The 22778-nt window shown below is 48.5% G+C and overlaps 1 protein-coding gene across 1 annotated transcript; it reads right to left on the bottom strand.

Moving 5' to 3' along the window:
• Positions 1-8343: 8343 nt before the first annotated feature.
• On the bottom strand, positions 8344-20564 carry LOC122369990 (acid-sensing ion channel 4-like). The gene is made up of 5 exons (XM_043345202.1): positions 20318-20564; positions 19704-19880; positions 19149-19347; positions 17719-17972; positions 8344-9188 (listed from the first exon to the last, which is right to left on the bottom strand). The coding sequence occupies exons 1-5, from the start codon at positions 20546-20548 to the stop codon at positions 8463-8465; spliced, it is 1587 nt and encodes a 528-aa protein (XP_043201137.1). The 5' UTR covers positions 20549-20564; the 3' UTR covers positions 8344-8462.
• Positions 20565-22778: the final 2214 nt, after the last annotated feature.

Below are 22778 nucleotides of genomic sequence, written 5' to 3'. Positions count from 1 at the left end.
TAGTGATTGATAAGAGCAATAGTATGCTCAAAATATTTATCGCTGAATTTTGATATCGGTGACCTAAGGTCAGGTCATTTTTGCGACCTCTCCATTATCAGCCGGTCCCGTAGCTCAGTCGGTAGAGCGTTGGACTCCGCGTGGTGAGAGCACGCGTTCCCGGTTATAACAGTCCGGGTTCGAAGCGCGACGGGCGCTTGATGTTTATGGGCCTCCTGACAGGTATGGTTGCGGTTGGTGGCAGGCCGTAGCCAGGCGATGTCAGTGAGGGGACCGGCCGTGCGCGGCTATGTGCGCACTTCCAAATTCTGCCATAGAACCGGAATTGCGCGATCGGAGGTTAGAGGGCAGGGTCAACGCAACAAGCTTCGCTTAGCGGGGGCTCTGTCCTTGTGAATCCTTCCATTCAAAAGGTTCGGACTTAATTTATAAAAAAGTCAATGAGAACAAAATTGAAAGGCGTCTCTTTTAGTCCAATGTTCACAGACGAATTCAAAATTTGTAGGAAAATTCACAGCACAGCTGATGCGCAGGAGGATCTGGAAAGGCTGTGCAAATGGCCCCAACTTTGGAAACTTAAACTTAACCCTAGCAAATGCAAGTCTTTTCGGACGACACTCCAAAAGTCCCCCATTTTAAGAAGCTATTTCATCGGAAACACTGCCAGTGCCCTCGAGCATGTGGACACCATCAGGCATCTTGGTGTTATCCTGGATCAAAAACTAACCTTTTTCTCCCACATCGAAAGCACCGTGAAGAAAGCGAACAGGGCACTGGGGCATCTGATTCGGACTTTTTAAAAGCCTAAGGCTGTCAAATTAATGTATCTGTCAATGTAATGTATTTTAATCTCGTCCGTATTTGGCGCCTGGCGGGCCGTACTCGAAATCCTCACCTCATAGTCGTGACATTTGCCGTTGGTTAGGTACTTGTTCTGACACACCATGCCTTCGGAGAGAGAGAGCAGCGGGCATACCTTGGTGACCTAGAGGCGTCCCCGGTATCAAACCATCGACGGTGGTGGCTAGATGCCTCCCGACATTCCACCTGAAAAGGATTAGGAAGGATATCCCATATGAACTCAGTTTATGGCTAACCTGATCCGATGTTAAGAGCCGTTTTCACGACGGGCTATCCGGCGAGTGCACCTAATTTGACCAAATCTGCACCTAATCTCTTTTACAGCAAATATCTTTATTTTATCAATTTATTTCAGTGTTTTAACCGATGATGCTCTCTGATAATATGACAAAGCAGGCATATCAGCAATTAGTGCAACCCTAGCTGATAGCTGCTAAGAGACACACTAAACCTAACTTGACCAAATCTGCACCTAATCTGCACCAGATGTGAACCAAATGTGTACCTACCAGATGGCCGTCGTGAAAACGGTTAATATCGAATTTCGATAGACAGGAACTAAGCATCATGCTGAGTAAGCAGACACTACAGCGTATATTCTCTACCTTCAGTAAACAAGGACTCCTGATCCAAGTTGCATCAAAACGCCCGGGTATTAACTATTTCGTATGACACCCACTCAGTACAAACCTGCACGGGGTTATTGCAGACGATGCCCCTCCGCGCCAGTTCACGGGTCACCGGGCCCGGTCGGCCCCCCTCCATGTCCAGATTGAAGCCGATCAGCTCGTAGTCGCCACCGTCAGTTGTATTTTGGTCGGCATTAATCCATGGAGTCCACTGAAGACATTCGTGGCTACCTGCATCTTGAGCATCTTGTGGGATTGGAGAAGAGAACCATTATTAGACTCTGGATGCTAACAGATAAGCATGGGGTATGTTGAAGGTGCTGCACAGACGAAGACACCATGTTTATGCTATTTGACGGACAGTTATTGTGAAAGAAATTAATTGCTGGCTGTATCAGCAAGGAAGCAATGTAAACACAAATTTTTCATCCAATGGTTTCTCTTAAGGGAGCAATTATCTTGGGTTCCGTGATGCTGATAAATTGGGGTGATAAGCTGCTCCGGCCGGAAAGCATTCGCCCGAATATTTATCTTACCTGTAGTTGTAGAGATGAACAAAAGCAGGGTCACGCTGAGCAAGCCGTAGCTCGACGCTGACGTCATCGCTGCAAGATCGTAGCTGCCAAATGCGTGAATATGACAATGACAGAGCGCTGCCCTACGCGCGCTCTGTCGTTTTACTAGTTTTTCCGCGGAAATAGTGCCAGTGTTCTTTCAAGTATCAGCGGTGTCGAACAGTGCTAGCTTCGGCAATGCGTGGTGATTTTCGTTCGTACCTCATCTAGTGGGCTTGCGAATAATATTCAAGTTTGTTTTTACTCTTCAAGACCACCGAAGGCCTATGCCATGGCCCTCGTTTCGTTCGACCAAAATTCTACCGGTTTTAGAAGAGCTCCACCAGCCAATCACACGGCTCGGTCGTCATCTACCGCCTCACGCGCCGCACGTTTCACCGTCGTCGACTCCGACGGTCGTCGGACACTCGGACCAGGGGCGAAACCCTCATGGACAGACCCATTAATCTCCCGCCCAGCGGCGGAGTAAGGCGGCACTGCAGGGGGAGACGGGCCGGCCGCCACGTCCAGGCGCGCCGCAGACGTGCCATAGAGTACGAGCGGCGTCCGAGCCGCGGCCGTGTCCTGATCCCCCTAACAGGCAGCCCCGGACCCGCCCATGCAGGACGAGACCGGACGGCTGAACCCCGGGATGGGCCGGGCCTGCCAGCGGACAGCAGCCGGCAGGAAGGCGTTGGGGCCAGTGGGTCCCGCCGTGTAGAGCGCCACCCTTCACGTGGTGAAACCAACCGATGTCTGCCCCGGCACACTCTGAGCATCGGTCATTCATATGTTACGGGCCAAGTGCGAAGGCTAGTCCGTTTGCGAACGGACTAGTCCATTCGCGAATGGACTAGGCCGTTTGCGAATGGCGGTCCGTTTGCAAACGGACTAGTCCGTTTGCGAATGGCCGGCCATTCGCGAATGGCCTAGGCCGTTTGCGAACGGACGGGTTTATGGCGTTGCACTTAGCCGCCGGAAGCATGGATCCTCGGATTGGGGTACGATTCCGAATGAATGGGGGACCGCTGGTCGATGCAGGGGCGTCGCCGACGGGGGGGAGGGTGGGAGGGGTCCAGACCCCCCCACACACACATTCTTGAAAATATGCCGGTCCGACGCCCCCCCCCCCTCCCCCCCCTACACACACACTTTTGGCCACGAAAATCGATCAAGAATAAAATAAAATATTTTAAAAACGATTTTGGTGCATTCTCAAAATAAAATTGTCTAAATCCGAGGAGTTTTCAGTATTTGGTGGGGATTACTTTGACTGACCGTCCGACCAGATCCCCTAGTCGAAAATCCGTGGCGACGCCACTGCGTTTACCTATATGTTTAGTTTGTTCTCCGGAGCAGATCTGCGAGCTGGCGCAACTCTAGGTTAAGGTCTCCACACACCTGGTCCATTCGGGATGCGACTTTCCGCTGAACCCTGCACAACGCGGAAATTATAGCAACGTGTTGCCGCTGGCCAGGCTTCGGCCACCGATCTGGATCTGGGGAAGTCAAATATCCCCGTGACCTTCGAACAGCGGAGAGTCGCGTGGTGTGCGGAGACCATTAGTACCGTGCTCCGGGCTCCCCGCTGATGACCCGACCTGACCTTGGTCGAGTTTGTGGCGCTCGATTCGACACGCAAGGGTGGGGTGAGGTAAAGAAGAGGCGACCTCAGCATGACTGTGTAAGCATTTTCCGGTTGAGTTACCAATACTTTGCACGCATCATTTCACACGGGACTTTGCACATGCCAAGTTGACTTGCCAAGTTGACGTCACTTTGCTGGATATTTCGCACTTGGCCTGACTTCGCACTTGGACTGGGAGCATAAACGCCCGTCCATTCGCAAACGGCCTAGGCCAACTGCAATAACGCACATGGACTAGTCCATTTGCAAACGGCCTAGTCCAAGTGCGTTATCGCACTTGGACTAGGCCATTCGCGAATGGACTAGCCTTCGCACTTGGCCCGCAACACATACATCAGTGGAAAGCCAGCTGACAACACGTACGACCGGGCTTACCTTCTAGCGGTGCGTGAGAGGGTGAGGGGTGGTGCGAATAGCAAAACCGCCCAGACCATCCGAAGCAGTCTCCCAGCGCGCCTGACACATTTGGTCCGCCGCTCACATCAGCCAATCCGTGCCATCTGTGGATCTAACCGGCGGCCCCGTCCCATCGCCATTAGAGATGCAGGATACCAACAGCGAACGATCACGGTCCCAGCCCGACTCAGCATCGCGGAGACTCGCAGGGTACTGGGATCAGGGAAACAGCCAGCACCTGCCATCTTCCTGACCAACCCCACGTCACTCAACAATAAATTGGACGAGCTATACGCGAACATACTGGAGTATGCCCCTGACGTTGTCTGCATCTCGGAAGTCTGGCAGGTCGATCAGGACAAGGCAAATTTCCCCGGCTTCAGCTTCTTTCAGCGACCCAGACTGCATCGTCGGGGAGGTGGCGTCGGCTGCTACGTCAGACAGTCTATTCCAGTGAAGCTACTGAATAGCCTCCAACCCTCTGAGGAAGACGTTGAAGTGATATGGCTTCAATTACGGCCTAAACACCTTCCGGCAGGTTCATCTAATATCTGCATCGCCACAGTCTACTTCCCACCAGGCTCGTGTGCAGAGCTGCGAGTGAAATATGAGGAGCACCTTCAGTTCGCCATTGATGAGCTCCGTACCCTGTATGACTGCCCTCGATTTATCATCTGCGGTGATTTCAACAGCTTTCCAGTTGAGTCCCTCTGCCGGCTCAATGGTTTGCATCAAATTGTAACAGCCCCCACGCACGGGGACTCAGTTCTGGACCTCATCCTGACCGATCTGGGTGACTATTATCACGAGCCTGTGATGCTGTCGCCCCTCGGGCGCTCCAAGCACGTCATCGTGCACGCTCGACCGCGCACCATCCAGCCCACACCGAGGGAACGAACGACCGTGCGAATGCTGCCGGACTCGGGAGTTAGAGCATTCGGCAGGTGGATCACAGCACATGACTGGACCCCCGTATATGAGGCGTCTTCCCCCGATGAACAGGTGGCGGTGCTGCAGTCAACGCTCTCCACTGCTCTAGACCGGTTTCTGCCTACCAAGACATTGCCAGTACGACATCGAGGGAAGCCTCACATCACCGCCACCGTCCGACACGCCATTGCCCAGAAGCACAGAGTTTTCCGACTCGAGGGCATGTCCGACCGGTGGCGACATCTACGAAATAAGGCCACTCATCTGTGCCGCAAAGCCAAGGCGGAATTCTACGACAGGAAAATACGAGGAATGAGGACAGCAAAGCCGGCTACTTGGTACCGTCAAATCAAGAGTCTGACCGGCCGAGTAAAGAACGAACAGCTAAACTTCGCTGAGTATGAGACTGGTGGGGCGCTGGCGGAAGCGGTCAACCAGCACTTCGCATCTATCTCATCCCAGCTGCCGGCACTCAACCTGGAGGAATTCCCTGCCTACCTACCGGCGGACGCACCCCCACCGGTCATCCGACGAGCTGACGTCCAGAGGGAACTGAGCAGCATCCGCTCCAACATCTCCACCACACCGAATGAGCTACCAGCACGGCTGGTCAAGGAGTTTGCCTTCGAATTATCGCAGCCACTCACTCACATCTTCAACTCCTCGCTATCCTCCGGAAAATTTCCGTCTGCTTGGAAGCTATCCTTCATCACCCCCATTCCCAAGGTCAACCCTCCAACCTCTTTCAACGATCTTAGACCCATTTCACTCACCCCGCTCTTCTCCAAAATCTTTGAAGGATTTTTGACAACCTGGATCATGGCTGACATTACCCCATCACTTGACCCACACCAGTTCGGAAACAGGCCAGGCTACTCTACGGTACATTACCTGATCTCGCTATATGACTTCCTGGCTAAGAACACAGACAGCTCTTCAAACGCTGCGGCCATCCTGGCGATCGATTTTTCCAAGGCCTTCGACCTGGTTAGCCATGATGTCGTGCTCAGGAAACTACTGGACCAGCAAGTTCGTCCCTCCATCGTGCCTACAGTAGCCAGCTTCCTCAACGAGCGGAAACAGGTTGTTCGACTTGGTGGCTCGAATCCTGTCTCATCAGAGCTCACTACCACGTGTGGAACGCCCCAAGGGACAAAAATCGCCCCGATTGCATTTTTGGCTCATATAAATGACTGCGCAGTTACCGAAGATCATCGATGGAAGTATGTGGACGACCTCAGTATCGGCATCCTGTCTCCTGCAAGAGATGCAAACATTGTCCTTCAGAAAGCCCAGACGGCCGCATCCACTCCGGAAACATGGTCAGAGAACAATCTCATGAAGATCAACGGAAAAAAGTGTCATATACTCATCTGCAACTTCTCTCACAACACGGATATGGACGGCGCAGTAATCATTAACAACGAACCAGTACCTGTCGTCTCTACCATGAAACTTCTCGGAGTCCATATTACTTCTGACTTAAAGTGGACGGCAAATACAAATCATATCACAAAAAACGCCTCTCGCAGGCTGTTCATGCTCACAGTCCTCCGTCAGTTCCATGCAGATCTGAGCGATATCCGCGCCGTCTACATCAGCTTCATTCGTCCATGTCTGGAATACTGCTCTCAACTGTGGCACACGGGACTAACACAGCAACAAGCACAAGCAATCGAGCAAGTTCAGAAAAGAGCTTGCAAAATCATGATAGGATACGAAAACTACACCGACTACGCCTCTGCCTGCCAGCTCCTCAACCTCGAGACTCTGAGCGAGCGTCGCGATGCTGTCCTCTGCAAGCTGGCGGCCGACATCCTCGCCAACCCCGCCCACCCACTGTACCCGGGCGAGCAGCTGGCAAATGTGAGGCGCCCTCTGCGCCGGCAGCGAAAGTTTGTCGTACCGCGGGCCAAAACTGAGCGGTATAAAAAGTCCAGTCCACTGTGCCTGTACTCATAGATCTAATGAACAGGATGTGATCCCCACGTAGATATGTTCGGAGCTCTTTTGAAATGCACTGTGTTTTTAATTTTTGTGATGCTTTTCACTTCTTCATGTGGTGCCACCATTGCACAGCTCATGTACGGTCTTTTTACCAGTCGTTGACTGTCACGTGGTCAAATAAACCTTTATGTATGTATGTATGTAATATGGTTTAACAGCTCTATTTAGATTGAGCTTGACATGGCTGACTTCTGTTGGAAAGCCACACGAGTAAGCGTTCTTTTATACGCTTCCCATTGGTGACGTCATGTCCCAGTCCAACTGTTGCTGACGGCCAAATCTGCCTGTCCAGTGTCCATCCTGACTGAATCTTTGTCATCGAAACGCTCTGTGGGTGGGTGATTGACTTGTTCCTGTTGTTTGATGGACAGGTTTTTTACGCGTCCTGGTTTTCTTTGTCCGTTCACTGGCTGCCGACTTTTCGCTGTCATGGACTCGTGGCCCGTGGGTGTCGAAAAATGTCAGTGCTACAGCTTTAGTAAGGTTACAAAATGTATGTTGCGCAGGAATTCAAATCAAATGGGTTGGCATGACGCCTACACTTCGATCGAAATACAGATGTTTGAAAAAAGCATTTCGTTAAAAGGAGACAGGTAATTTTTTAGGGAAGATGTAACTTGTAAGGCACCTCTGTGTTGTGTCTTTATGGAGATCGATGGACAGTAATTATACCCTAACCCGTATTGCTGCCTTTACTGTTGAAACGATCAGTACGTGTGTGTAGGTGTATTACGCACATATGTACATAGGTGCAGGATATTCAGCACTGCGCGTCTAGCAAATGTGTTTATGAAGAGTATTTAATCATGCAATATATAGGTACGGCTGGTTGGCGTTCGCAGCGCTCTATGCCCGCGGACAATTTATTACGGGGTCGGCTGCACCGCATGGCACACGTGCTCTGCGGTACAGTCTAACACCAGTCGGTCATGTAATGGAATCAATACTGAAAGCCCTAGTTGGGCGCCGTGCGTTGCATATGTAAACTGGATGATTACTTTATCGTTGGACCGTCTTAAAAAAAAATGTATGATGTGTGTGTGTGTGTTACGACGCTTGAGCAAAACTGTTATATTAGGATAAGCTGGACGGTGGAACGACGGATAATGCATCTCAACAAAAATGAACATATGTATTTAAAAGTGAACGAACAGCCATTCGAGTGTCGCAAATGAGCGCTTTCAAACAATACTTGCAAGGGTAGACCCGCACATTTTTTTGCACATTGTTTATTAAAGAAAAGAGCCTTTCAGTAGGTGCGACAAAAAAAACGGTGTCATCAACCATAAAACATTCCAAGTTACGCGTTAGTAGCAACTCAATCAAGATGTTTGACGTTGAGCAGCAGGTATTTATTACACTTGATAACAAATATTTGATCTACTTTTGAACATACCTTTGACTGCATTATTTTCCTATCAGAAAAATATGTATGATCTAATTCTGAAGAGACGACCGCACGATTTTCTCCGGCGGAGGAGGGTAGTAAGCCGCGGCCATTGGTACCAGCTCACCGGACGGACTATACGCCCTGAAAGCAACGGGCATCGCGTGCGTCTTCGTCCCCCACGGCTCGGCGCCGCGCTCACCGCTGTCGGCCTGCCGCTGCCGCACGTCTTCATCGCTATCGACGCGTCGTGCTCGACAGACCCCTGCGACACAGCTCCCGATGGCCGCCACCGCCTCACAGAGAGTGACCACGCTGACGCCGAGGAATATTCCCATGTGTCCGCCGAGCTCAGCCAGTAGTTCGGAGCCAGTCTGACACCAGTGTCGCACTAGGCGGTACTGCAGCGTCTTGAAATACACCTTCAGAAACAACAGGCCGTCCGGGGGGACGCCGCGCCTCATCCCGATCGCCTCGGCCATGGGGCTGAGCTTGTTGACGATGACGTCCGTCTGAAAATCGTCCTCCCGACAGGCGGAGTGGCAGCCGGTTCTGGACTGATTCATCTGCAGCGGGATCGCGCAGCTGAACGCCTGCAGAGGGGAGCAGATGGGCGTGCCGGTGTCGTTGGTGGTAACGGGCAGACTCAGCCAATAGCAGCCGCATGTGAGGCGGATGGTCTCGGCTAGTTGAAGGACGGGGCAGTTGTCCACCGATTCGGGAAGAGATGTGCCGTTGGACGCGGCACACCGGTGTCGAGGTGGAAACACCGAGTTCTGAGAAAAAGTGAAGGACGTGAGATACAGTCTACATGGACTATGGAGCCGGTACACTGAAAACCAAAATGAATCTCCTGATGCCCTGATCATTGAAGTCTATACCCCAATTATTCCCTTTTGATCTCTTCATTATACCTATATGGGGTATATTCATGGAATCGCAGTTGGCTTCATATTCCCATGATATTCCCTCGACCTCCATGAATTATTGATTCTCTTAATAAGCTCTTGATATCACCCTGTGAGAACCATATTATGCCATTGATACCCCAAATGATTCTGCATGATTCCGTGCGTATAAGATGCTGTTGATACCCCAGTCGCTGATAGTTATGCCTTTATGATTCTCTATCTATTCTTGCAATATACCCTTTCATTGCCCAGAGGGTATCTTGCTGGAATCACAGGGAGGCTCATATTCCCTTGAGATGCTTTCATATTCTTTTGTTATGCTTCCTTTGCCTGATTCTGTCAAAATACTCTTGATATCACCCGAGTAGAACCATAGTATTCCTCAATGATTCTTCGTTGGAGGCATCAGGAACGCGCCAAAGGTCCGCCATTTTTCTCCGCCATTTCCGGTGATCAGTGAAGAGCGGTGTTGGGTGCTGTGTGGTTGCGAGTGGTGCCATTTTTAGGCTGGAATTGAGCCTTATTGAGGGTGAGTACCATCCTTAGCAGGAACTCATATGACGATGAAATGCTTGGATTGACTTAGGCCCTTGATTTTTCATATGTAGTGTTCTTCTAAGGTTGCGTGTACTTGTGCTTCTGATGTCTAAATGAGACCATTACTATACAGCATTATATTTGTTTAAATAGGTAGGTACCCAACAGTTGAACATCGTTGTTCTGATACATGTTAACTTCTTACATATCGAGTATAAGCGAACCTGTTCAACCAATCTTATACAAAATGCATTGGGGGGGGGGGGGGATTGCCTCTTACCTACTCTTGAGTATGTGTGAGCATCCCTGGACCCGTCAGTGTGAATAAAAAATATTCTCAAATGAGTAAGTGGTATGTCCGTCGTCCTCCTTGCCTGATCCACAGAGGACGCGGCGCTGGTACTGCTGCGCCTTCTGGGTGGAGAGGGAACGGTCGTCATGGAGGCGCCAGCGGCGACGATGACACGTCCCCTGATACACGAGCGGGAGACGAGTTCGACATCGTGGTCGAAGAAACAGTGGTGGCCAGCGCCCAGTGCCTTGAAGAGGCACTCCTTCTCTTCGGGGTCGCCTACTACGTCTTCAACCAAAGTGTCCCGTGCATCGCGCTCCACGATGTGGTTCATCGTCCACGACATCATGGGGCTGCCGGCACAGTCAACAGCGACGGCGGACGCGCTGAAAAATCTGTCGGTGCTGACAGCATAGTGTGCCCGCGCAGTGAGGTAAGCCTAGGGGCGGAGTGGAGACGGAGTGATGGACGGAGATGATGGAGACGGACGTGATGGCCCGCCCCACAGGGAAAGGGGTCACAAGCGGCATGGGCGGGCCTGTTGACATCCTGTGGCAGCCCCTGGGCTACGTTGTCGGACTTTCTTGAGGTCAGGGAGGGGGGAACTCGTAGGAGCCACACGCTCAACTTTCGTTGCGTAGCAAAGGTGGGAAACACCACGCCATTTGAAGGGGCACCGGTTGTTTTGCGACTCCTTCGTAAGAGTCGCAAAACAACGGTCATCGTAGAAGAGCCAGCGGCGCTTCTCGTGTGTCATGTGTTTTTTTACAGCCTGGATTTCAACATGTGATATGGCATTTGTTATTTGTTTGTTATGGTATGAGGCGTGTGCGTGACGTATGTTTAATATGGATAGTGTACAAATTGAATGTCTCTTGGCAACTAGGAAGCTGTGATTTTGAAATGAATGCAGAGGGAGTTGTCTTTCCAATCAATACAGTACGTTTTTCTTATACACACAAGCGTATCGTCGTTGCTGTTGGTGTGGCTGAGCGTCGATGGCATGGGCGGATCCAGGAAATTCAGAGGAAGGGCGAAGGTGGTTACATAAATGGCGTCTCTTACCTTGTATGTATGTATGTATTTATTTGAACGCCCACCTTTGTGTGGGTAAAGAAATCAGTGCGCTAGGTATCTCATGGGGATTTCACGAGGAATAGCATGACCCCGCGAGCCCATCCCTTGATCCGCCACTGCGGAACGAAGCATCAATGGGGTATATAGAGAGCATCAAAGGAGCATCAATGTGGTGCATAGAGAGCATCAAATCAGCATCAATGGGGTATATAGAGAGCATCAATGGGGTATGTAGAGAGCATCAAAGGAGCATCAATGGGGTATATAGAGAGCATCAAAGGAGCATCAATGGGGTTTATAGCAAGCATCAAAGGAGCATCAATGGGGTATATACACTGAAAAAAATTTTTACTCACTTTTCTGAGTAATGACTGAGTTGCCATTTTGTCCAATGGTAAAACTCACTCTAAATCCGCGTACTCAGGTAAAACTCAGGGCGGAACGCAGGTAAAACTCGGGCAAAACTCATTGCAAGTGAGTATCATGTGAGTAACAAAGTGAGTTGCCATTTTGTCCGATGGTAAAACTCAGATAAAACTCAGTAAGTACTCATGCGTAACTCATGTCCTACTCAGACAACTCAGGCCAAACTCAGGTAGGGGAGAGTGGGGCAAAGCGGCCACCCGGGGCAAAGCGGCCACCCATCGTTTTAGCCCTTCATAGCTGGCGTCAGTTCCAATTTATGGTTTCCAATTATACTTCTCTTCACGGTCGTTCGAATGAGCCAGACCGGGGTTTCAGGCCCATCACCATTGTGCTGTGAAACACGGAAAAGCATTTCTTGCCAGATTACCAACTATGTTTACAATTTTTAAACGTTATGTTATTCCATAACCGTTTTGAATTTTTATAAGCCTTCTTGTCCATGCATTGCATGGTTATCGTACATGTATTCTACCAATTTTAATGTTTTTTACCCCACTAATAGCTAAGGTGGAATATTTTTGTCTCGGACGGTATGCGCGGGGCAAAGTGGCCGGGGCAAAGTGGCCACCCCCCAATTGGCCATAAGTTGTTTCCATCTGGATAAAAACATTATTTATATTCAAATGTGTCGTCATGCATTCATCTTGGCCACTTTTCAGTTGCATGAGTTACCAAATAATGTAATTAAATGTCTTTTCATGAAAATCCTCTCTTTGTTTACCTACAGGTGGGATGCTGACAAAGCAAACATCGATCCTCGCTTAAACCTTGTCACCATCAAATACCCTAGTCGTACATGAGGCAACTATTTTGTTTCTCATATCGGGACTTGAGAAGACGCCGGTGGCCGCTTTGCCCCAGGGTATGGGGCAAAGTGGCCAATATGCATAGGTTTAAAGTTTTGTCAATATCTTCCATATGTGAACGCCTTTGGAAATAAAACGCAGTTGAAATAAAAGGCAACTTAATAGGGATCACATTGGTATAGAAAGCATCTTTCCAAGTTTAAAAATCAAGCGCTGGCATCGTGAGATGCGTTAAGGTGGCCGCTTTGCCCCACTCTCCCCTATTAGTAAGTCATTACTCATGAAAAACTAGGAAGTAACTCACATGTAACTCAGCTGGTACTAATGTATAACTCAGGTGGTAGTACGGCCATAACTCAGTTGGAACTCATCGGTTATTCAGTGAAAACTAGGGCTGTACTCAGGACGTACTCACGTCGATAACTCATACGATACCCGGGTGTTACTCAGGCGCCGCCTGAAACGGCTGATCTGATTCGTTTTATATTGGCTCAAGCCAATGTATAGGCTCGCCGCCCATGATAACAGCTGCCGCATCAGCATTATGCAATATGCATGCATGATGCTGATACAACAGCCACTACCAGGCAGCTAGTCTATATATTGGGATTGGCCAATATATAACGAATCATTGCCCAAAACCAGCATACATATCTGTATTATACCATGCCCGACCAACGTCTAGTCTTGCACTATTCGCCCCAGCCCTTACAAGAAATACATGTTTGTAGAAACGGTCGCATTGCGCTGTATTTCAATTCTGACACACGCCAAACTGCGTCGGGGGGGGGGGGGGGATCGACTCCACGTCAGCTCAGCTTCACTCTTTTGCCAGCTTCTCGACCTCAGTCTTCGCGGCTACAGGTGGCTGGCGCTCAGCATTGAATGGTGTGTGGAGCACATGGATACACACAAACCACAGCGTGTTTCGCACTTTGTGCGCCGTTTGTTGACTGAGCACAAAGTGCGCCGTCGCCCACAGCAAAAGACTCCCTTCCAAACCATGGATCCCCACAAGACTTCCGTTCGCTCCACGATGAGGCGGCACCGTTCGTTTTCTTCGGACTTGTTATGATAGGGGTGATCCAAATTTTCGTCACCCGTGTACGCCACCACTGACGCCTTCTCCGCCAAGATGCAGAGGAGGCTCAATGGGCCGTTCCCTGAAAACACAATAAAAAAGTCAGATTTTCTTTTGCCAGTAAGAGAAACGGAAGTTATAGGGCATGCAAGTTGATTGAAATATCAAAAGTTATCAAGTTACTTCAGCTCAAAATTAATGTTAAACCGCGCCGTGCTGGTGCTCTGAGTTTACCGTGATGTACTGGGGGGGGGGGGAGGGGGTCGTCTTCACGTCCCCTCTTCTAACTCGGCTGTTGGGGTTGGGCCACGTAGCGACACGCAGTAAGCGGCTTTCGAAAAAGCATTAAAGATATTTAAGGAAATACTTGGGTAATTTTAAGGTCAAGTCAAGTGCCAGGTCACCAGAGGTCAGGAAAGGCCAAATTTTGCTTATTTCAATATTTTCGAAAAACTGGTGCTTAACTCGGAACCAAAAGAGCTGCCCGCGGAAAAATGCAATCAAAAGCCCTTTCGACGGTTTTTTTTTTTGCTGGCGTTTGATCTCAGATTTGACCTCAGGTCAACAATTAAGCCTCCAGAGAGCAAAAACTCTAAAAAAGCCGTTTTTACCAAAATGTTTTCTGTAATACTTTCCACTCAAGAGTCACGACATTTATTTTGCCGTTAGCATAGTGTTCCTCTCGTCGGGACGAATAAACTATAATTATACCTTGAAAGGCCATATTTAAAATTTGACCTCAGGTTGACCTGACCAGGTCATGTTGCATATCAGTCGATCCAAACCGTCAAGCTGAACACATATGAGGTGTTTTATTGCACTAGCAAATATATTTTATACATGCCGTAAGGTTGATACTTGAGACATGGTGATGGGACAGTATCAAAAACGCTATAAAATGAAATCCGTTCGATATTTTTTTGACATTTTACCTCAAACTGGTGTGAAATCGAGCGGTGAATTCCCTGAGCGAAAATGACAAAAATATCGAACGGTTTCCATGGCACGTTGCGAACGGTGCGATCGTCAGCGACCATTGAAATTTTTCTGATGTTAAGTCATTTGACGTGACCTGACCTTGAACGACCTGGGTCTAAAATTTCTTCATATGCAGAAAAAATGTATGAGCAGGTGTGCCGAAAATGGTGGCGCTTCGCGCCGCCGTTCTTAGATATTCGCGAAAAACCTGAGGGGGCGGGGTGGGGGGCGTAAAACGCCACCCAGCACAGCGCGGGTCATTGGTCAAGGTGGGATGGTCACCTTAACAGACGGGTTTTAGTCTCGCAAAACACTTCCATGGGCGTCCAATATTAAAATCAGCTTGAAACAATCACATAAAATGTGTTATACTTAACAGTAATGGAAATAATTATGTCACGTCCAAACGCGTCTCGCCGCGGTATCTAATAATCTAATATGTAAGGAAGGTTGAAAATGCTCGCTGAAATCGAATAGTGTACGAAAATATGTGTGTAGGCATTAAAAAAAAAAACAGTCGGAAAAAATAATAACAGTGGAAAAATAATAAGCACAAACGAGACAAAAGAATCTTAACCCTATTCCTGGCGGGCTCCGCCGGTACAAGAAACTGGCGGGGGGGGGCCGATTCGGCCCCCCCTGAGATCTCGAGAACGAAGCAAGATAGCGACAAGCGGTAAACGGCATCGGATACGCACGGTCAAGATCTACAATTTTTACCAAGGTCATTTTCAGGTCAGGTCAAAGATGACGTCACAGGGGTCGAAAAAGTCAAAATGGCGGCGCTGGATATGGAGAGAGTTTTTCTCGAATAACTTTCGAATTAGTCAAGATAGGAACAAACTAAGGGCAGCATCGTGATCCTCTCGACAATCCGCATCGAATGATATATATGTTGACCTCGAAAGGTCAAGGTCAAAGGTTGACCTCAGGTCACGTGACCTCGAGGTCATCATGTATATCATTCGATGCGTCTTGACGAGCTGAACACAATGAGACCATCCACGCGTCTGTATCTTGTTCCTATACGGAGTTATTGGCCAAAAACCTTTGGTGACCTTTGATGACGTCACATGACCTCACAGCTGCCCAACAGCAAAACAGACCTCAAGGTAGTGAAGGTTGATCGTATATGAAGTCATGTATGTTATATGGGGCCATTCCGACCCGTTTTAGTGGTAAAAACAGGGAGTTGATTTTTCCCCCATTGACTTATAATGGGGAGGTCGCGAAACTGACCTGACCTTAGGTCACCGATATCAAAATTCCGAGATATACAAATTGCACATACTGGTACCCTAACTAAAACCTGAAGAGAAGAAATTGATCGGTCAAAAACTCTAGCTCTGGCGTGATTGCAAACTTTTCTGAGGTAGGGTCACCAAACCGCCTCTGGTGACCTGACCTGAGGTCAGATCAACTCAAAATTTTCAGACATGTTGCGTAGAAGCCTTTTAGGAAAAGTCAGAAAATTTGAGCTTCCTAGCTCAACGCGTTTGGGAGAAATAACCAAAAAACCTCAGGGGGGGCTCCTGAGGCCCCCCCCGCCAGGAATAGGGTTAAACGGTTCAGCGAGCGGAATTAAGATCATGGGCTCCACTACCGGGGGGGGGGGGAGGGAAGGGTACGGGGGACGTGTCCCCCAATATTTTACATTTTTAACATTGTGCCTATGGATGCTGCATGGAAAGAATCGACTTCAAACAACCTTCGCCCCCCCCCCCAAAAAAAAAACATCGGGTCGTGACGGAGTTCTTGTTTAAAGAAGTAAAAAGGGTCAAATGAACGTTCTTTTAGGATAAGGACAACATTATCCCACAAACATGTTTTTTTAAAATTTAAATATAACATAACTCACCTCTTCTTTTTCGAACTATGCCGGGTAGGTATCCCTCAGTTTCTCGATCGATCTGCTCCGCCGTTCACGGTTGGCACCGACCTCCTGACGCCGGCGGGGAATGTCTGCTGGTCCATCAGTTCACCTCCCTGTTCTCCGCGGCGCATGCGATTGATAAAAGCTTCATCGACAACCACCGAGCTCTTCACAGATAACTTACCCGTCCCATCCTTCGCTGCACGCCTTCCCCGCTCCTGCACTCTCCTGCACAATATCACAATAGCCTCAACAATTCAACGTGAACTACGCGAGTCACCGCGCCACAACGGACTGAAGCGCGCGCCGCGGTTTTCGAACGCAACGGCTATAATACTCATCACGCGAACTCACGCATCACGCAGGAAACTCACCCTGCCGCGCATGCGCGCATCTTCAAGCCGGGGGTACCTCACGCACAACTGCACGTGAATTCGCGAGAACTCATGCATTGCGCAGGAAACTAGATTTGCCCAAGCAAAACTCATTTCCGACTCAGTTCGAATTCACGAAACTAAGCACTCAGAACTCACGCATAACGAAGTCACCCTGGTGATGTGAGTTGGATCAGCCAATAAGTGAGCACCACTATCGTATTCACTGAGTTTCTTCATGAGTTATTACTGAGTAATGCCTGGCCTGAGTAAAAATTTTTTTCAGTGTAGATAGCATCAAAGGAGCATAGATCGGGTTTAGACGGAGCATCCGAACTATGCTAGGGGGCATCAAAGGGGCATAGAGGAGATTCAGGGGGAATACACTAGGCATTTCGTAAGAATAATGGAGGCATAACCAGATAATCATTTTGATTCCACTTAGCCATCCAACAGGCATATTAGGGTAATAATGTTGGGATATTGGGAGTATCTAAGGCCAAAAAGGTGCTACTTGAAGTATATTACGGGAATAATTGGGGTTTCGTTTTAGACCATTCTCCTAATATCACACCCCCGGAATCATTTTAGTTTTCAGTGTATGGCTTATCATTATCATGGTTTACCTTTATTTTTCCCTGAGTTCGTAGGTGTCCAGCATTTATAATTCGCTGTCCGCTGGGCGCTGACAGCTACCCATCATTGAATAAATAACAGACGCCACAACCACCTGAGCTGCATCTCGACTTCCACTTATCTGAACAATCTACCTCCCAATATAACAGCCACTAAACAACCCACAGCTCACCAGCAATGACTCTCCCTCCAACCACTATACCAGCCACCTGGTTTTTACTAACCACCGCCATTGGCCACCAACCTCTACCTTCAACCCACTACTTCCCCATTCCTTACTCCTTCACTCCTCCACTCCCCACTCCCCGCACTCACCAGCAAACCATGCCGGTCAGAGGTCTCCCGGGTAACCCTCAGCTCCAAAACCCCGGGCGCCGACACTGCCACCGAGTGTGTATAGACTCGCACATGCGGTAGCCGATGCGGGTCGTCCAGTAGAATTTCCATACCGAGTCGTGTGTTGAGACAGCCGCCGACTAGCGAGCGGTCCAGGGTGGGGAACTCGGCAGGAGGAAGGGAGAGAGTGAAGAGCAGACCGTGCTGCTTCCCGTCGGCTTCCTGGGTGAAATCTGACGGACGAAGAGAGGGGCGAGGGGGTGATATGAGAAGTAAATATGAAGCAAAATGGGAGGGAGTAAATCATATCCATCTGTCATCTCTTTCATTGATGATCATATCTAAATCATTTTGAACCATAAATTACAAATTAAGAAGACAATTTTATTCACCTATTCCTTTCATATGTATCAGCCTTTCACATCGTTTGCACCCTATGCAAATCGTTTAACGATACCGTGTGGGACCTAGTTGGTAAACAAACACAGTATGTCCAAAATTGACCCGAAAGCATCCTGCATCCAGCCCAGGGCTGGTAAAAAAGCAAATTGCGTCCCCGACCAAAAAATGAGAGCGAAAAATGACCCCGACCTTTTTACGATTCATGTATGCAGGCTGCATGCAATTACGATGCCGTTTCCTTAGGTTTCATTTCTATATTATTTTTTACGAGCAGTCATATGTACTAAATTGCTTATCAGACTCGCGCTTCGAAATTTCCAGTTTGTTAATTAAATATCACGGCATCACTCGGTCAGCGGGTAGCGTAACAGACGAAGAACTCGGAACGGGTAGGGGGCGCTACGATCGTCGAACAGATGCAATAGGTGTCGCCATTGTATCGGTAGCTCACAACGACGACGGCTAGAAACTATCGACCCGCATGAATTTACCATGTCCAACCGGTCCGACCCCGGTTCCGAATCTAGTCGTTTGTCTAGTCGTATAGCTGGCTACAACTGGTCGTCAATCAACCCCGCTTGAAATAGCACAGCCGACAGCGGGGTCGGTGTCTAAGCGTCTGTTAGTATGTGTTTGATCATCTAGTTTGATCTAGTTTTCGTTAGCAACTGTCGACGGTAGTTTTGCTGTTAACGGAAGTGAGTTTTGGCTACTAATTGTTCATGACCATGTTGTAGGTATGTATTAGGTATAGGGGCTTTTAATGTTTTTATGTATGGGATATACGTTGTGGATTCAATGATATCTTTTACTTGCGTTTAGTTTCTGCTTTATTTGAAAGTTATTTATTACTGTAAAAGTTTACTAAATGTGGTAATTTTGACCCCGGGTACTTGAACTTTTACTGGTACTGTGTCCCCGACGACGTCAATAGGACATAACACTTTACCAGCCCTGATCCAGCCATCAAACCGTATCTGGTAATCCCTGCTATCTGGTAACCGCACCTGCCATCTGGAAGCACTTTCCGCGAATGGTGTAGACGGCGGTGAAGTATTTTTGGCAGCATTCCTCGCCAGGCACGGCGATCGTGGCCAGCTGACATGACTTGATGACGTCAGAACAGCTCGGAGAGAGTGAATCTATTAGATCGGTGTAGTTTTCACCCGGCTCTAAAATGGATTCGTATTCAGCCTCCAAGCGGGACTGAAAAAGGGGAACGAGTTGAGTAGGTGCAAGGTTAGGTTCTTAGCGCAGGAGTTTGAAGGTGTTCTGAAAGCGAGTTTGATATTATGGATAGCGGTGAATTCGACTCATTGATTGACGAGAACGAGATAAGACAAATGTAAAGACGTAGTTTAAAATGTGCTAACTAAAAAGGTAAGCTTTACTTCGGTCATTCTTGTAAGCATTATAATTATGGAGCCTAAAATAAAAATTAGATAATGACAACTTCAGCATTCAGGTAAGTACCTACCCATGAATTAACGCAAGGGCAGTAGCAACATCATCACAGGAAACATCAACAGTAGAATCGCCATCACTATCATCAACACACTCACCTGTCTCTCAGCATCCTCCAGAAACCACGGAGCCGTGAACGCTTCGCCGCCGAGTGACGAGGCCAGGTAGCTGGCCAATTCTCTGCTGACATTTCTGGCGTCCAAACGAGGCTGACGGAACACCGACAGATCGCAGAGGGTGGTCCGAGGCAGCGGCATCGGCTCACTGGTGGTTACCTGAGGGAGGCAGGAGGTCAGCATGTTCACGGCCATATCCTCGGCTGCATTTTGAATGTATGATCATCATGTGTAAGCCTCGGGAAATGGTGCCGGGAAATTACGTGCCAGTTTTTTTTTAGCATGGAAACATGTTTGAAAAAAGTTTTATGTGAAAGTTGCAAACGAAGGTAGAGTTAAACATATTTGGTAGATGACAGCTATTCAAGCGTCTGACATGTGTCGTTCTCATGTGCTGACTTTTAGAAGCCAAATACAATCAGAAACCAAAGAAAATCGTGTTGGGAGAGAGCATTGTAAATCCTAAATCCTAGCACACATGCGCACATTCTCGTGCACGTACTATTTATTATGTAATTATTACATAATTATATAATAAATGAAGGAGCTTATGTCTCATGCAGTCAGTCACCCAGACACTGCCCACCACCGCTCACCCAGGTGTTTTCCGTCCTGATGGGCTGCACGACCACCTCCCTGTAGATGCTGACGCTGACATTATAAACCAGCGCCACCAGCAGGACCAGAACGATCAGCAGCCAGGTGTACCGCGCGCGGCCCGAGCTGTTGGGCAGGTGACCCAAGCCGTGGGCAGAGGAGGTGCGACAGAACTCCTGCATGGAGTATTGGAGACCACCGGACGGCGACCGGGGCCCGGCGGCACCCATCTGAGGAGAGAGGGAGAGAGAGAGAGAGAGAGAGAGAGAGAGAGAGAGAGAGAGAGAGAGAGAGAGAGAGAGAGAGAGAGAGAGAGAGAGAGAGAGAGAGAGAGAGAGAGGAGAGAGAGAGAGAGAGAGAGAGAGGTGAGGCTGGTGAAGCCGGGATTTGGGAAGAACATTCATGAGTTAATCTACTTATTTAGAACTGAGGGGAGGAGGGAGAAAACATAGCCAATAGGCAATAACTACTAAGACCTTAATTTGAATTCATCCCGTAAATATTCATTCAAAATACGTTGGTGTTAGTGAAAAGTTGCAACTTTGAATGCGAGCGGAACATGAAATTGTAGACACTACATTGCGTCATAAACCGCGCCTAACCAAATATCAGACTTTTACACCGTCATGCTGGCGCCCTGACCTGACCTGACCTGACCTCACCTCACCTCACCTCACCTCACCTCACCTCACCTCGGTCGGATCCGGTACAGCTTCACCGGCACGGCAGCCACCGATCTGCCCCCGTCACCCAGACCTGCGCGTCTTATATAGACCCCCAGTCAATAACATGGTGTCGGACACACCCGACCCGACCATCCACAGTTGATGACCTGGCTATTCATGCAGCCTGTGTGTACGGATTATGAGTGTCATAGTGTGTGCAGGAAGCATGATCACGGGCAAACATTATGGTGAAACTGGCCATGATGTGAGTGATGCAAGGCGAATGGAAGGTGATGGATTTTTGCATGAACATGTGGACGTTTGGCAAGTTCGGGAGTAGACTTTTTTATTGCTCGACTTAATTAAACAGATGTCAAAAAGTCAAAAGCCGTTCGACGTGAAAATGTTCAATGCATATGTTTTGAGTTGAATGTTTTGATAAGTCTAATTGTATGATTTTGATTTTTGATGCGATTAACTCAGATATGTAGGGGAAGCGGGGTAGCACCGCCATGTGGGAAACACCGCCATCCTCTCTATCGGCAAAACTCTGAATTGTAAATGTAAACACCCGCCATTTCGGTGTCCGAACGGAAACGGGACGCCGCGTGAGGTAGGTTTCGCTAAGATTTATTTGATTTTGAGATCGCAATTGCCCATTTTGTGAATTTCAAACCATCGTTGTAATCATTTGGCATGTTTGAGCAGCAAGTAAGTGGTCATTTCAAGTCAAAATGCCTTGATTTTTACGTTAAATTTGAGGGCATGAAGTGCTCTTTGTTGAGAAAGGAATTACAGAAGAATCGCGTCCCGGCTTGTTTTGCTGTCGGGGCGTTGTCGGTCCATGACTGTGAGTGGGGTAACACCGCCATGCTCGGCGGTGCTACCCCAAGGGGTGGCAAAATGGATAAAGCCGCAATGATGAGTCACTCAGCTCGGAGAAGAGCTTTAGTTAGGCCGCAAACGTCGTCTGTTTTTTAACCTCACGTTTGACTTCACTGGATGTTTCGAAATAAACGCGTGAATTTGTCATGCTTTGTATGCATATTGTCCGCAACAAACAGTCTGATCTGTGACAAACTAACAACCAACTCTTGTGTGTCTTATATGAGTTTGAGTTACTATTTCAGACAGCAGTAACGCTTCCAAGGGTGGCTGTCACCGTAAGGCCGATCTGTGGATAACATCGCCATCAGTGGCGGTGCTACCCGCACATTTTTTGGAGGACGAAAAATGCAGGACTTGTTTTCGACGTCTGTAAAGTAGCGAAATTTTATACTGGAGCGCTGGAAACTATGCCAACATGTAGGAAAACATTCCTACTTTCACATGAATGCAAAAGAGCTTCGTTTTTACTACGCATACTCGTATCAGCTCGGTGAGCAGAAATGCTTAAGGTGGCGGTGCTCCCCCTGCTTCCCCTAATTGGATAGTTGTAAGGAAAGGGGTCTATATGTTGACCACTGAGTAAATTCAACCTTTTGCTCGTTTTTCTTAGGAAAAAAATAAAAAAGAAAATGTTCTTTTGTTAATTTGGTTAAAACCCGCGCCGGGCCGGGGGGGGGTGTTTGAACACCCCCCCTGCGGTTTTTCGCAGATATCTCAAAAACGGCGGCGCGGAGCGCCGCCGTTTTTGGCACACCTGTTTGTGCATCTGTTCCGCACATGTTGTGAAAATTTCAGACCCAGGTCACCTTAGGTCAGGTCACCAGGTCACGCTAAGTGACCTCACCTCAGAAAAAATAAGAATGCTCGTCATAGCTACACCGATTGATTGATTGCCTTGAAACTTTCA

The sequence above is a fragment of the Amphibalanus amphitrite genome, unplaced genomic scaffold, assembly GCF_019059575.1.
Source record: "Amphibalanus amphitrite isolate SeventyFive unplaced genomic scaffold, NRLGWU_Aamphi_draft 001088F_arrow, whole genome shotgun sequence".
NCBI classification, from domain to species: domain Eukaryota; kingdom Metazoa; phylum Arthropoda; class Thecostraca; order Balanomorpha; family Balanidae; genus Amphibalanus; species Amphibalanus amphitrite.
The sequence above is the reverse complement of the archived record's forward strand: the minus strand, read 5'-3'. Positions and strand labels throughout refer to the sequence as shown.

Bases quoted from the DNA above. Each gene is read 5' to 3' on its own strand.
- LOC122369990 (XM_043345202.1), bottom strand. From the start codon at position 20,548: ATGGGTGCCGCCGGGCCCCGGTCGCCGTCCGGTGGTCTCCAATACTCC. The intron at 19,348-19,703 runs GTGAGTGTGTTG...CCCCTTTTTCAG, and splicing joins TGGAGGATGCTGAGAGACAG to TCCCGCTTGGAGGCTGAATA. The intron at 9,189-17,718 runs GTGAGTGCGGGG...ACTTTTTCTCAG, and splicing joins CTGACCGGCATGGTTTGCTG to AACTCGGTGTTTCCACCTCG.